The 17318-nt window shown below is 35.2% G+C and overlaps 1 protein-coding gene across 2 annotated transcripts in view; it reads left to right on the forward strand.

The window, feature by feature from the left end:
* Positions 1–17318, forward strand: part of LOC135125009 (protein TANC2) — a 267204-nt gene that overhangs the window by 49048 nt on the left and 200838 nt on the right. For both annotated transcript variants that reach the window (XM_064050277.1, XM_064050284.1), the window contains exon 2: positions 15201–15343. In XM_064050277.1, the coding sequence (XP_063906347.1) occupies positions 15214–15343 (130 nt within the window). In that variant the 5' untranslated portion in view covers positions 15201–15213. The remainder of the gene's footprint in view (positions 1–15200; positions 15344–17318) is intronic.

A 17318-nucleotide genomic window follows, 5' to 3' on the forward strand; every position in this document is an offset into this window, starting at 1 on the left:
TTAACTGAAAGAATCTCTGGGATCCGTGATGTTTTTTTTTAAGAGTTTAAAAGAACCTTGGAGCTCCTAGTGTTTTATTTTGAAAATATTTTAAAGAATTTCTGGAAAACCTTTTCTTAAAAAAAAAATTAAAGAATCTCAGGGATTTCAGATGTAATTTTTAAGTGTTTAAAAAATCTTGGGGACCTTCGGACTTCCCTATTTTTTTTTTGTGAAAAAATTGAAAAAATCACAGAATCTTGGTGTTTTTTAATGCAAGAATCTCGAAGAGGGTTTTTAAAGATATTTTGAAGAATATTTTTCAAAAAATAAAAGGAGGATACCGGTTTATTTTTTGAAAAAAAAAAGAAATAATCTTAGGAGTTCCAAGTAGTCTGTTTTAGAATTTGAAAAGATCTTGAGGTGTTCTAGAGCTTTGATTTCGAAAATAGTGTAAACTATCTCTTGGATTCCTTACCTTTTTTTAAATTTGAAAGAATCTTAGAGATTTTTAGTGTAATTTTTCAAGTATTTTAAAGAATTTCGGGGATCGCAGTTTTTTGTTTTTTTTTTTTAAGATCTTATCAGTTCTACCTTAGTAAGTCTAGCCACCCCACACGCCCTCTATTTTTTCAGAAGGTATGGCATTTGCCAAAATCACTCTTATCTTAACAAGTACTAGCCCCGCCCACCCGCCCCCTATTTTCTCAGAGGATATGTCGTCTGCCAAAATCAGTCTTATCTTAGCAAGTACTAGCCCCGCCCACCCGCCCCCTGTTTTCTCGAGGATATATCATCTGCCCAAATCAGTCTTATCTTAGCAAGTAGTAGCCCCGCCCACCCGCCCCTATTTTCTCAGAGGATGTCATTGGCCAAAATAAGACTTATCTCAGTCAGGAATACTAGCAAGTACTACCCTCTAAGTAAATAAAGAACCGGAATGGAATTTAAAAGATTCTTGGAGATTTTGAAATGTTTTAGAACTAATTTGAAGAACTAGTGTTTTTTTTCTGAAAAAATTTAAATTTTGAAGCTCCTTTGTTTTTTTCCCCAGAATTTCATGACCCTTTGTGTTTTTTTTTAAGAATTTAAAAACATCTTCGTAACCCCTGGTGTTTTGTTTTTGTAGGTATTTTGGAAGAATTTCTAGAATTCTTGGTATTTTATTTTTGAAAGAATTTTAGTGGTCTCTAGTGTCTTTTTGGAAGAATTCTTAGGGTTTCTGGTATTTTATTTTAGAAAAAGTCTGAAAGGATCCTGGGGTGATCCTGTTTTTTTTTTTTAATTTGAAAGAATCTTGCGGATTTCGGAAGTTTCTTTTTAAGAATTTAAACAATTTTCGAGTACCTACAGAATCCTTGGTGTTCTTTTTTGTAGAAATTTTGGAAGAATTTTCGGAATTCTTGGTGCCTAAAATGATCTTGGAATGTTTCTGGTACATTTTTTTTTAATAAAATCAAGGCAAAATCAATCTTATCTTAGCAAGTGCTAAGAATTTATGTCATTTACCAAAATCAGTCTTATCTTACCAGGTACTAGCCCCGCCCACCCACCCTCTGTTTTCTCAGAGATTATGTCGTCTGCCAAAATCAGTCTTATCTTAGCAAGTACTAGCCCCACCCACACGCTTATTTACTTAAAGGGTAGTACTTGCTAGTATTCCTGACTAAGATAAGACTGATTTTGGTAAATGACAAACTCTGAGAAAATAGGGGGCGGGTGGGCGGGCCTAGTACTTGCTAAGATAAGTCTGATTTTGGCAGACGACATATCCTCTGAGAAAACAGGGGGCGGGTGGGCGGGGCTAGTACTTGGTAAGATAAGACTGATTTTGGCCAATGACATATCTTCTGAGAAAATAGGGGGCGGGTGGGCGGGGCTAGTACTTTGTGAAGTAAGACTGATTTGTCCCTATTAATCTTGTAAAAACTTGTTAAATTGGTTTTTTCCGAGATTCTTTTAAATTCTGTAAAAAAGCATTAGGAATCTCGACAGTTCTTCGAAATTCTTTGAAAAAAAAAACACTTAGGATCCCTCGAGATTCTTTGAATTTTTTTGAATAACGAAACACCAGGAAGTCGAAAATTGTTTCAAATTCGTAAAAAGCAAGTTCGGAAATCCCCGAAATTCTTCCAAATTCTTAAAAAAAAAAAAAACGCTAAGAACATCCCAAGATTTTTTAGATTTTTTCTAAAACAAGATACCACAAACCCTAAAAATTCTTTCAAAAAGACACTAGAAGCTACTGGATTCTTTCAAAAATAAAACACCAAGAATACGGGAAAATCTTTCTACAAAAAAAACAAGGTTCTTTTTCATTCTTTTAAAAAAATACTAGACATCTCCAAGCTTCTTTCAAATTCTTTCAAGAACAAAACCAGATGTTTTTAAATTATTTAAAAAAATACACTAGAAATCTTGTAATTCTTGAAAAAAAGACAATAGGAACTCCAACGTTTAAATTTTCCCAAAAAAAAAAAAAATACACTAGGGTCTCCCAGATTCTTTCAAATTAGTTCTATAATAAAATATAAGGAGGCTGCAGAGTTTTTCAAATTTTCCAAGATTCTTTTAAATTCTGTAAAAAAACATCACCAATCCCTACAGTTCTTTCAAATTTTTTGAAAAAAAGGACACTAGGATCCCTCACGATTCTTTAAATTTTTTTCAAAAACGAAACACCAGGAACTCGAAAATTGTTTAAATTCCCAAAAAGAAACTTCCGAAATCCCCAAGATTTTTTCAAATTATTAAAAAAAAAGTACCAGAAACATTCCAAGATCATTTTAGACACCAAGAATTCCGGAAAATCTTCCAAAATTCCTACAACAACAAAACACCAAGGATTCTGTTTTTAAACTGTTAAAAAAAAAGACACTTGGGATCATGAAATTCTTAAAAAACGAGCGAAGGAACCCCAAAATTTAATTTTTTCAAAAAAAAGTAGGATCTCCAAGATTCTTTCAAAAATAAAACATCAAGAATGCGGGAAATTTTTTCCAAATTCCTACAAAATGAAAAACACAGAGTCCCCAAGATTCTTTTTCATTCTCTCAAAAAAATAATAGAGATCTCCAAAAGATATTAGGATCCCTCGAGATTCTTTAAATTTTTTTCAAAAACGAAACCCCAGGAACTAGAAAATTGTTTAAATTCTTAAAAAGAAACTTCCGAAATCCGCAAGATTCTTTCAAATTAAAAAAAAAAAACAGGATCACCCCAGGATCCTTTCAGACTTTTTCTAAAATAAAATACCAGAAACCCTAAGAATTCTTTCAAAAAGACACTAGAGACCACTAAACTTCTTTCAAAAATAAAATACCAAGAATTGTACAAATTCTTCCAAAATACCTACAAAAACAAAACACCAGGGGTTACGAAGATGTTTTTAAATTCTTAAAAAAAACACTAAGGGTCATGAAATTCTGGGGAAAAAACGAAAGAGCTTCAAAATTTAAATTTTTTTAGAAAAAAACACTAGTTCTTCAAATTAGTTCTAAAACAATTCAAAATCTCCAAGATTCTTTTAAATTCCATAAAAAAATCTGGATTTCTTTTCAATTTTTTAAAAAAAAGGAACTCGAAAATCAGTTTAAATTCGTTAAAAAGACATCGGAAATACCCAAAATTCTTTCAAATCCTTAAAAAAAGCATAGCAGGAACATCGCAAGATCCTTTCAGGTTCTTTCTAAGACAAAATACCAGAAACCCTGAAAATTCTTTCAAAAAGGTACTAAGATTCTTTCAAAAATCAAACACCAAGTACCCAAGATTTTTTTTCATTCTTCTAAAAAAAGACCAGGGACATCCGAGCCTCTTTCAAATTCTGTCAAAAAAAACGATGGTGTAGAAATCTTTTAGATTTACCTCGACAGTAATAGAAAAAACTGAAGTACATATATATTAACTTTTTTATACAGGGTGATTTTTATAACTATATTTTAGCATTTTCGTCTAAATAAAAATCTTGACAATGGTACGTTTTTTTGTCATAAACTATATATACAGTTACTCTATGTAACAAAAAAAAACAAGGTTGATGTTTAAGCCCTGGAAATGAATTCCGTCTGAGAAACTTTTCAGTAATTGATTCACTATCTTGATCCGCTGGATATTAAAAAATAAAGACAGTCCTCTAGTGCTCCAAAGCTCGCACACGTTCCATATTTTAAAAAGAGACAGAAATACCTCCTCGAAACAAATTTATTGAGGGATTCACATTCGGTTTATCCGTTGTTTTTCTCCCGCCCCTCCTCCTCCAATATATATCTCTTATAAGATTCTTTTCATAGCCCACCCAAAGCGCTGTAATCAATCCATCGCTAATTCCCTTTGATGATTGCTTTTTCGCCACAACTCCTCTTCTACATCACGTTCTCTAGAGCTTCCGATTGTTTCGCGTCGATATCGAAGTCTATCAAGAGACTAATTTCGCTCTCTATCTTATCAAACGCGCTTCTTGTATCCGAGTAAGTTAACAAGCTCTCTGCAAAACACACAACTTTGATAAAATTCATAACTTGCTCAAGCTCGTTTTGTTTTGTTGGAGGTTTGAACGCGTATATACACTATAACTCGTTTTCATTGTTACGTCTTGACGGTGTAACAAAGCTTTATGCAAATGTAACTAAATAATATTTAGTCAGTTTGCGAGCTTTCTCTACAATAGTGCTGTTGAACATAGAACTGAAGACAAATAGGAAATGAGATAATAAAGTGAATTATTATGCGTGGCGGGTTTTTATCTCGAGCTGGAACTATTATGTGGATTTATAAGAAGAGCTTTTATTAGTGAACATTATTTTCGGGAAACTACCGCACCGTCTTAATTTCGTTGTCTAAGGTAGAAGAAACAGCATTGTTTGCTTTAAGCTAATTATCTCGAAACGAGAACACGTCGGGAACGGTATAATATATAATACAAACTCTTGGTTTACTTCGGAATATTCTATTGTTTAATATTTAAAACTCTATAAAACGAGCAAAAATTCGAAATAAATTTTGTTATGACGTAATCATTTTCTTGAAGGGAATGAAAGCTCTGTGCGCCGAACCATTGGCCGCCAGACATTTCGCGGATTGGCATCTGCGTATAAATAAATCTCTCTTCGTGCGTAAAAGTTCGCGGGGGGCGGCTAATTATAGCCCCGTCTAGGCGAAAGGAATTCCCTAGGTCTATTTATAAGCCGTCTCGGGGCGTCGAGACGTGCTTCTGCTGGCGGTGGCGTCGAGAAATGCACACTCCATCCATCATCTTTTATCGAAATCATCCGCAATTAATATATCACCATCACGGTGTTTGTTACAAGTTTGTACTTTTTAAAATCTTGCTGGAGGTCTATTGTGCTCTCACGGCGTGTCGGTCGTGATTTATTGCACGTCGGTTGCATTAAAAGGTATTCTTGAAATCGGTTTGTTGGTGTTTATGGTTTTATTTTTGTGGGGTGGTTATCGGTTCGAATCCGTGATTGATCGTGCGGTGTATAAATCCTGAATAGGGGTTTTATTACTTCGCAATTTTTACTTCGTCGTCAAGCATTTGAATTTTATCAGCTTTCAAAGCTCATTGTTGGTTGCCTGCTAAAGCGCTCCTTCTAAAGGTTTCATTTTTCCACCAGCGAAAGCGCTCTACGCTAAAATGGACTACGCTTCTGCTAAAACCCGCTAGATTGCGCCTTCGACGTAATCTCCGAACGAAGTATTTGTGCAAAGTTGTATTGTTAAAAATGATAAATATATCTGGCCTGATTGGTTGTCGTGTAGTTGTAATTTATCAATACAATTTAATTAGTAAATATGAAAGTGTACCAGTGATATTAAGTAACATATCAAATAAATTGGCTTTTATAACGGACCTGAGTCTATATAATTTGTTAACATCGTATCGTTCATTAAAATTAAGAAACAGGTGAATTTATAGCTCATTCAGACGGACTCAATTCAATTTAACAGATGAATAGAGGTGCACGCAAGGCTAATGAATTATTCAGGTTCGATTAAAGAGATGTGTGGTGGAATAGACGAGGATCTAATGAGTAATTTGATGTTATTAAAGTACCTGCATACCGTCTGAACGAATAAAAAGTCGAATAGTAATTGATTATGGATTGATGAGGGTTCAGGGTAATTATTTCATAAATAAAAACACAAGCTAAATGGAACACTTCCTAAACGTTTCTAACGTTTTTTACGGAACTAATTAAGTAATTAAATGAACCGTAATGCGACATCTGGTGCTAAAAGTGAAACCTTTCGTGAGATATCTCTAATACATTTTTTTTAATTAATTACAGTAATTTACAAGATCTGAGAACTCAATACCACCAGCGAATTAATTTCAGTTGATCGTAAGTCAAAACTAGGAATGGAAGCAGACCCACATTCGAGCCTTGCGGAACGCCGTTAAAAACGGCCAGTTTCGAGGTCACTCGGATCGTACTCTTACTCTGAATGTACGTACGATTGGTAATTTAATTAATAATTTCCCTAGCGACTGGTTAGAACTCAAAACCACTGATGGTTTAAACAGATTTGTTTATAAGATTTTTTGATGCTTGGTGTCAAATTTATCTTCTCATATGGCAACCAAGTGGTGATAACTTGATAGGTAATATTATCTGGGTAATATTTCCTCTCGTTTTTGGTTCCACAGTCGTTTTTAATTTGTCGTATTGGGTAAGTATTCTTGACCAAAAGTCTTGGTTTTGGAGAAATAATTACATGGAAGGGTCAATGGTATCTTAACTCTGATTAAAGGGGAATTTCTCGACGAGGCGGTTGGTATTTCTTCATTAATTAAACAGTTGATTTTGATATTTTTGCCTACATCTAGATTTTTGTAAAACAATTGGTCGATAATTTTGGTTTAATTCTCAAAGCCTCAAAACACCATAATCCTCAACTCTTCAAAACAACTTAATCTTCAAGTCCTCAGAATATCTTAATCCATAAGTTCTCGAAACAGCGTAAACCTCAAACCCTCAAAACACCACAATCCTAAAATACTGAGAACATCAAAATCCTCAAAATGTCAAAACACCATATTCCTTAAATTCTCAGAACACCATAATCCTCAAATCCTCAGAACACCATTATCCTCAAATATGCAGAACACCATTATCCTCAAATCTTCAGAACACTACAATCCCCAAATCCTTAAAACTTCAGAATTCTCAAATACGCAAAACACCACAATCCTCAAATCCTCAAAACACCATAATCCTCAAAATCTGATAACACCATAATCCTCAAATTATCAAAACACCACAATTCACAAATACTCAGAACACTACAATCCTCAAATTCTCCAAACACTATGATCCTCAAAGCAACAAAATCCTCAAATCTCCAGAAAACCATAACCCTCAATTCCTCAAAACACACTAATCCTCAAATACTCACAACATCACACTTCTCAAGCCCTCAGTACATCATTATCCACAAATCCTCAAAATAGTATAATCCTCAAAGTACCATGATTCTCAAAAGACCACAATCCTCTAATCCTCAAACCATCATGATGCTCAAATTATCAAAAGCCTCAAATCTTGAGAACACCTCAGAACACCATAATCCTCAGATTCTTTGAACACTACAATCTTCCAATCCTCAAAACACTACAATCCTCAAATCCTCAGAACATTATAATCTTCAGATCCTCAAAACAATATAATTCTCAGATCCCCAGAAAACCATAATCCTCAAAATATCATAATGCTCAAATAGTCAGAACACCATCATCCTCGAAATGTCGGAACACGATAATCCTCAAATCCTCAAAACACCATAATCCTCAAAATCTGATAACACCATAATCCTCAAATTATCAAAACACCACAATTCACAAATACTCAGAACACTACAATCCTCAAACTCTTAGAACGCTACAATCCTCAAATCCTCGAAACACCATAATCTTCATAACAATATAATTCGTCAGATCCTCAGAACACCATAATCCTCAATTCCTCAAAACATGTTCCTCAAAATACCATAATCCTCTAATCATCAAAACAGCATAATTCTCCAAACAGCATAATCCTCAAATCCTTAAAAACACCGTAATCCACAAATCTTCAAAACACTATGATCCTCAAATCGTCAGAACACCATAATTCTCAAGTCCTCACAACACCACAATCTTCAAATCTTCAAAACACCGTAATCCTCAAATTCTCAAAACATCATAATCATCAAATCCTCAACACACCATAATCCTCAAATCCTCAGGACACGAAAATTTTCAAATCCTCAAAACACCGGAAGCCTCAAATAGTATGAACACCATAATTCTCAAATCCTCACAACACCACAATCTAATCCTTAAATCCTCAAACCATCATGATGCTCAAAACATCAAAAGCCTCAAATCTTCAGAATACCTCAGAACACCATAATCCTTAGTCTTTGAACGCTACAATCCTCCAATCCCTAAAACACTACAATCCACAAATCCTCAGAACATTATAATCTTCAAATCCTCAAAAAATATAATCCTCAGATCCCCAAAAAAACAGAATCCTCAAAATATCATATTGCTCAAATAGTCAGTACACCATAATCCTCGAATTGTCAGAACACGATAATCCTCAAATCCTCAAAACATCATGTTGCTCAAAATACCATAATCCTCAAACCCTCAGAATACCATTATCCTAATATCCTCGGAACACTACAATTCTCAAATCATAAGAACACTATAATCCCTAAATCTTCTAAACATCATAAGCCTCAAATCCTCAAAACACCACAATCCTCAAATCCTCAAAACACCATAATTTTCAAATTCTCAGAACACCATAATCCTCAAATTATCAAAACCCCACAATTCTCAATTCCTCAAAACACTACAATCCTCAAATCCTCAAAACATTATAATCCTCAATTCCTCAAAACACCATTATCCCCAAATCCTCATAACACCACAGTCCTCAAGCTCTCAGTATGTCATAATCCACAAATGCTCAGCACACTATAGTCCTTAAAGTACCATGATTCTCAAAACAACATAATCCTCAAATCCTCAGGACACCATAATCCTCAAATTGTCAACACCATAATCTTCACATCCTCAGAACACTACAATTCGCAAATTCTCAGAACACCATAATCCTCAAATCCTCAAAACACCTTAATCCTAAAATCATCAGATCACAATAATCCTCAAATTCTCAGAACACCATGATCCTCAGAACAGCATAATACTCAAATTTTTAGAACCCCACAATCCTCAAATAATCGAAACACCATAAATCCTCAAAAGACCACAATCCTCAAATCCTCAGAACACTATAATCCTCAAAACATCATGATCCTCAAAATACCATAATCCTCAAATCTTCAGGACACCAAAATCCTTAAATCCTCAGAACACCAGAATCCTCAAATCCTCAGATCAAGATAATCCTGAATTCTTCAGAATACCATAATCCTCAAATGCTCACAACACCACAATCCTCAAACTCTTAGAACGCTACAATCCTCAAATCCTCCAAACACCATAATCTTCAAAACAACATAATTCCTCAGATCCTCAGAACACCATAATCCTCAATTCCTCAAAACATGATCCTCAAAATACCATAATCCCATAATCATCAAAACACCATAATACTCCAAACAGCATAATCCTCAAATCCTCAAAACACCGTAATTCACAAATCTTCAAAACACTATGATCCTCAAATTGTCAGAACACCATGATTCTCAGATCCTCACAACACCACAATCTTCAAATCCTGAAAACACCGTAATCCTCAAATTCTCACATCATAATCGTCAAATCCTCAACACACCATAATCCTCAAATCCTCAGGACACGAAAATTTTCTAATCCTCAAAACACCATATTTCTCAAATCCTCAAAATACCATAATAGTCAGATCCCGAAAACACCATAGTCATCAAATCCTCAAAACACCGGAAGCCTCAAATCGTACGAACACCATAATTCTCAAATCCTCACAACACCACAATCTAATCCTCAAATCCTCAAACCATCATGATGCTCAAAACTTCAAAAGTCTCAAATCTTCAGAATACCTCAGAACACCATAATCCTCAGAGCCTTTGAACGCTACAATCCTCCAATTCCTAAAACACTACAATCCACAAATCCTCAGAATATTATAATCTTCAAATCCTCAAAAAATATAATCCTCAGATCCCCAAAAAAACAGAATCCTCAAAATATCATATTGCTCAAATAGTCAGAACACCATAATCCTCGAATTGTCAGAACACGATAATCCTCAAATCCTCAGGACACCATAATCCGCAAATCCTCAGAACACGATAAACCTCAAATCTCATAACACTACAATCCTCAATTCCTCAGAATACCATAATCCTCACATCCTCAGAACACCATTATCCTGAAATCCTCAAAACATCATGATGCTCAAAATACCATAATCCTCAAACCCTCAGAATACCATTATGCTCAAATCCTCAGAACACTACAATTCTCAAATCATAGGAACACCATAATCCCTAAATCTTCAAAACATCATAAGCCTCAAATCCTCAAAACACCACAATCCTCAAATCCTCAAAACACCATAATTTTCAAATCCTCAGAACACCATAATCCTCAAATCCTAAGAACACCATAATTCACAAATCATCAAAACCCCACAATTCTGAAATCCTCAAAACACCACAATCCTCAAATCCTCAGAACATTATAATCCTCAATTGCTCAAAACACCATTATCCCCAAATCCTCACAACACCACAGTCCTCAAGCCCTCAGTACGTCATAATCCACAAATGATCAGAACACTATAATCCTTAAAGTACCATGATTCTCAAAACAACATAACCCTCAAATCTTCAGGACACCACAATCCTCAAATTGTCAGAACACCATAATCCTCAAATCATAAGAACACAATAATCGTCAAATTCTCAAAACATCATGATCCTCAAAATACCATAATCTTCAAATCTTCAGAACACCATAATCCTCAAATCCTCAGAACACTACAATCCCCAAATCCTCAAAACACCATAATCCTCAAATCCTAAGAACACCATAATTCACAAATCATCAAAACACCACAATTCTCAAATCCTCAGAACACTATAATCCTCAAAACCTCCAAACAGCATGATCCACAAAGCAAGAAAATTCTCAAATCCCCAGATTACCGTAACACTCAATTCGTCAAAACACACTAATCCTCAAATCCTCACAACACCACAGTGCTCAAGCCCTCAGTACATCATAATCCACAAATCCTGAGAACACTAAATCCTAAAAGTACCATGATTCTCAAAACAAGATAAATCCTCAAATCCCCAGCACACCACAATCCTCAAATCCTCAAAACATAATGATGCTCAAAACACCATAAGCCTCAAATCCTCAGGACACCATAATCCTCAAATTCTTAGAGCACCACAATTCTCAAATTCTCAGAACACCATAATCCCCAAATCCTCAAAACACTTTAGTCCTCATATCATCAGAACACAATAATCGTCAAATCTTCAAAACACTATGATCCTGAGATCCTCAGAACACCATAATCCTCAAATTTTAGAACCCCACAATGCTCAAATAATCAAAACACGATAAACTTCCAATCCTTAAAACATCACAATCCTCAAATCTTCAGAACACTATAATCCTAAAACATCATGATCCTCAAAATACCATCATCCTCAGATCTTCAGAACACCATAATCCTCAAATCGTCAGAACACTATAATTCTCAAATTTTCAGAACACCATAATCCTCAAATCTTCAGAATACCATAATCCTCAAATGCTCAGAATACCACAATCCTCAAATCCTCAGAACATTATAATTCTCAAATCCTCAACACACCATAATCTTCAAAACAACATAATTCCTCAGATCCTGAGAACAGCATAATCCTCAGTTCCTCAAAACAGAAAGATGCTCAAAACACCATAAGCCTCAAATCCTCAGGACATCAAAATCCTCAAATTTTCAGAACACCATGATCTTCAAATTCTTAGAACACCACAATTCCAAAATTCTCAGAACACCATAATCCCCAAATCCTCAAAACACCTTAATCCTCAAATCATCAGAACACAATAATCCTCAAATTCTCAAAACACTATGATCCCGAGATCTTCAGAACACTATAATCCTCAAATTTTAGAACCCCACAATCCTCAAATAATCAAAACGCCATAAAAATCCAATCTTCAAAACATCACAATCCTCAAATCCTCAGAACACTATAATCCTAAAACATTATGATCCTCAAAATACCATCATCCTCAAATCTTCAGAACACGATAATCCTCAAATCGTCAGAACACTATAATTCTCAAATTCTCGGAACATGATAATCCTCAAATCTTCAAAATACCATAATCCTCAAATGCTCAGAATACCACAATCCTCAAATCCTCAGAACATTATAATTCTCAAATCCTCAAAACACCATAATCTTCAAAACAACATAATTCCTCAGATCCTGAGAACACCATAATCCTCAGTTCCTCAAAACATGATGATGCTCAAAACACCATAAGCCTCAAATCCTCAGGACACCAAAATCCTCAAATTGTCAGAACACCATGATCTTCAAATTCTTAGAACACCACAATTCCAAAATCCTCAGAACTCCATAATCCCCAAATCCTCAAAACACCTTAAACCTCAAATCATCAGAACACAATAATCCTCAAATTCTCAAAACACTATGATCCTGAGATCATCAGAACACCATAATCCTCAAATTTTAGAACCCCACAATCCTCAAATAATCAAAACACGATAAACATCCAATCCTCAAAACATCACAATCCTCAAATCCTCAGAACACTATAATCCTATAACATCATTATCCTCAAAATACCATCATCCTCAAATCTTCAGGACACCATAATCCTCAAATCGTCAGAACACCATAATTCTCAAATTCTCAGAACACGATAATCTTCAAATCTTCAGAATACCATAGTCCTCAAATGCTCAGAATACCACAATCCTCAAATCCTCAGAACATTATAATCTTCAAATCCTAAAATCACCATAATCTTCAAAACAGCATAATTCCTCAGATCCTGAGAACACCATAATACTCAGTTCCTCAAAACATAATGATGCTCAAAACACCATAAGCCCCAAATCCTCAGGACACCAAAATCCTCAAATTGTTACAACACCTTAATCCTCAAATCCTCAGAACACCATGATCTTCAAATTTTTAGAACATCACAATTCCAAAATTCTTAGAATACCATAATCCCCAAATCCTCAAATCATCAGAACACAATTATCCTCAAATTCTCAAAACACTATGATCCTGAGATCCTCAGAACACCGTAATCCTCAAATTTTAGAACCCCACAATCCTCAAATAATCAAAACACGATAAACATCCAATCCTCAAAACATCACAATCCTCAAATCCTCAGAACACTATAATCCTATAACATCATTATCCTCAAAATACCATCATCCTCAAATCTTCAGGACACCATAATCCTCAAATCGTCAGAACACCATAATTCTCAAATTCTCAGAACACGATAATCCTCAAATCTTCAGAATACCATAATCCTTAAATGCTCAGAATACCACAATCCTCAAACCCTCAGAACATTATAATTCTCAAATCCTCAAAACACCATAATCTTCAAAACAACATAATTCCTCAGATCCTGAGAACACCATAATCCTCATTTCCTCAAAACATAATGATGCTCAAAACACTAGAAGCTTCAAATCCTCAAGACACCAAAATCCTCAAATTGTCAGAACACCTTAATCCTCAAATCCTCAGAACACCATGATCTTCAAATTCTTAGAACACCACAATTCTCAAATTCTCAAAACACCATAATCCCCAAATCCTCAAAACACCTTAATCCTCAATCTCAAAACACTATGATCCTGAGATTCTCAGAACACTATAATCCTCAAATTTTAGAATCCCACAATCCTCAAATAATCAAAACACCATAAAAATCCAATCCTCAAAACATCACAATCCTCAAATCCTCAGAACACTATAATCCTAAAACATCATGATCCTCAAAATACCATCATCCTCAAATCTTCAGGACACCATAATCCTCAAATCTTCAGAACACCATAATTCTCAAATTCTCAGAACACGATAATCCTCAAATCTTCAGAATACCATAATCCTCAAATGCTCAGAATATCACAATCCTCAAATCCTCAGAACATTATAATCCTCAAATCCTCAAAACACCATAATCTTCAAAACAACATAATTCCTCAGATCCTGAGAACACCATATTCCTCAGTTCCTCAAAACATGATGATTCCCAGAATACCATAATCCTCTAATCCTCAAAACACCATGAACCACAAAACAGCATAATTCTCAAATCCACAAAACACCGTAGTCCACAAATCTTCAAAACACCATGATTCTCAAATCGTCAGACACCATAATTTTCAAATCTTCACAGCTCAACAATCCAATACTCAAATCCTCAAAACACCATAATCGGTGACGTGCTTCTTTTATTTTTTTTATATACATACAGCTGATTTAAAAAAAAAAACGGGACAAATGACAGTGACTTGATTTGCTCATCTTGTCGCGCTTTTTGTGAAACCAGCTGTATGTAAAATTTTTGGTAGTTGCAAAAAGTTGGCAAAATTTTATTTAAGTATTTCCCCCCAAAATTGATGTCGTTATTTACCTAAAATGTTGTTTTGGCCTCGTAATAAACGGTAGTGGATATCATCCGTGGATTAGAAAATTAATTGCCAGGGACGTGGAAAAAATATTAGTAAGTATAGAAGTAAATAATATCGCGCCTTTGATTTTTCGGGCTCAGTTCTTGGAATTTTTTGCACCACTTCTGCTAACCTAGTATTATTTTGTAAACTCTACACTAAAGGCGTACCGAAAAAACTGAATAGGAAGATGTAAACTGTACCTCTTTACTACCCACCTATCTCCCGCAATCCAACGCTCACTTGGCTGTCACAAACCCAGATACTATCAGTCCAACGACAGCGAATAATTGCTTCAATTAGAAGAAAAATTTCAATGAAGCACATCCTTATCTCGTCACCGATCATTTTTTCATCCCGCAACTTGTTCGCTTAATTGGTGTGGAAGTATTTTCTAAAATGTAGACATAAATAATTAACCATTATGATTACGACAGATAAGTGATATCTTCGATGAGCCAGTCTTTCAACCTCAACATTTTTTCTACAAGCCGCTGTACCTTCGATTTGTTTCAGATTCGCTGAAACGATGGCCACGAGAGAAAGTATGGATTTCGACAGCTTTATGGATTGTGAGAGTATCGCCGCGTCGACCGAGGAGATCTTGTGGTCGGACGACGAGACCATCATAGCCGAACAAGAAAGCATCTGGCATCAAGGTAAGAAGAAAATGAGCGTCTTTTCACGATTTTTTCGCGTCATGGGCTATAAATTCTGCGCCATATTAAACCATTTATTTCGATTGCGTAAAAAGCTCACCACAATAAAACCGCATTCTTACAACCAGTTGATGGCTAGCCATCGCGTCGACTTTTTTGAGGAATGAGGAGATTAAACAATTATCGGCAGCCCTTGCGTATGGAAACGGTTGGACTGGAGTTAATGTCTGTGGGAAATGAGCTAGATGCAGTTGCTGGGTTGATTTAGCTGGTGGTTTGTGAACTGGCTCGGCGGCTACCGATTGTAGCCGGTGGCGGTAATCAAACCATCTGGGCAGACGCACTGATTACCTATATTATATCTGTAAATATGTCACTAATGGGTGCAGGTTCGACCGTTGTAAGCTCTGATGGGTTTATAAAATGGTAATTAATATTTACTTGTCCAGGATCAAGGTTGTGCGTTTGATGTGGTCGGCATTCCGCTATTGCCTACCAACGGATTTCAAAAAGGTTTTCTCGTTAATAAAAATGCCAAACGTTGGGTTTGGAAGTCTTGAAACGCCAGTGGACGTAAATTCAGACTTTCTGAACCTCCCTTGAACATTTTTAATTGTATTTGTAATTCTTCGATTTCTCTGCACTTTTCCTATACTACGAAGTTGCATTTTTGTAGACATAACACCCTGTATATTTTTACAAATTTATATTTTTTATTAAATAACCAAAAGAAATGTTACTATTTAAAATCACCATATTTTATTGTAAATATGGACTCATTTGACAGCCAAAGCTAGGATTTCTGGAAAATCGTCTAAAATTTCTTTACTTCTAAGTAGAACTGTCAGATTATATCTCTAGAATTGTCGTCACCCTTTGTCTTCCCTGTTCTTTTCCAAATATCAACATCTATTATTTTTTCTTCGATCTTTGATTAGAATTCTTCTGATCATTTTAGACAGAATTTTCCAAAATTTGTTCCATCCCACTGGATGAACTTTCTTTTCAGATGGAACATTCTAGAATTTCCAACATCATATATTTTTAACTTCTCTTTCACTTTTCTAGAATTTTCTTCGAATTCATTTTATCGAACTCCTCCTTCTACATAAGTTCCTAACAGAGTAAAAATTTTTCCAGTTCTTCCATACATTTCATAAAAAAATATTTTCTTCTAGATTCTAGATTTAATTCTACTTCTTTTAATACCCACCTATATCACTTTGAATAGGATTTTAAAAAATTAGCAAACTCTACTTAGACCTTATATGGGTCTCAGAAATGGGATTTAAAATCTTAAAATTAAAAGAAATAGAATAAGAAAAAAACTAGTTTTTACAAGATCAATAGGGGCAAACCAGTTTTATTTTTAACAAATACTAGGCCCGCCCACCCGCCTCCTATTTTCTCAGAGTTTATGTCATTTACCAAAGTTAGTCTTATCTTACCAAGTACTAGCCCCGCCCACCCGCCCCCCCCCTATTTTGTCGGAGGCCATATCATTTGCCAAAATAAGACTTATGTTAACAAGTTCTAGCCCCGCCCATCCCCTCTTTATTTTCTCAGAGGGTAGTACTTGCTAAGATAAGTCTTATTTTGGCAGATGACATATCCTCTGAAAAAATAGGGGCGGGTGGGCGGGGTTAGTACTTTGTAAGATAAGACTGATTTTGGCAAATCACATATCCTCTGGAAAAATAGAGGGCGGGTGGGCGGGGCTAGTACTTGCTAAGATATATAAGACTAATTTTGGCAAATGCCATACCCTCTGAGAGATCAAAGGACAGGGCAAGATGAAACTAGTTCTAGACGATACCATTTCTGAGAGTATTGGCTTGACAAATAGAAATAGAATTCAAAGGTCATGGTATCAAAAGAAATAGAATAAGAAAAGAGCTAGTTTCTGAGATTCTATAAAAATATAAAATGTTGGTGAAATTTGCGGAAGAAGTAGAAGAATTTTGACTTATTCACG

The sequence above is a fragment of the Zophobas morio genome, unplaced genomic scaffold, assembly GCF_036711695.1.
Source record: "Zophobas morio isolate AGI-343-1 ecotype UQ-CSIRO unplaced genomic scaffold, CSIRO_AGI_Zmor_V1 ptg000008l, whole genome shotgun sequence".
Taxonomy (NCBI): domain Eukaryota; kingdom Metazoa; phylum Arthropoda; class Insecta; order Coleoptera; family Tenebrionidae; genus Zophobas; species Zophobas morio.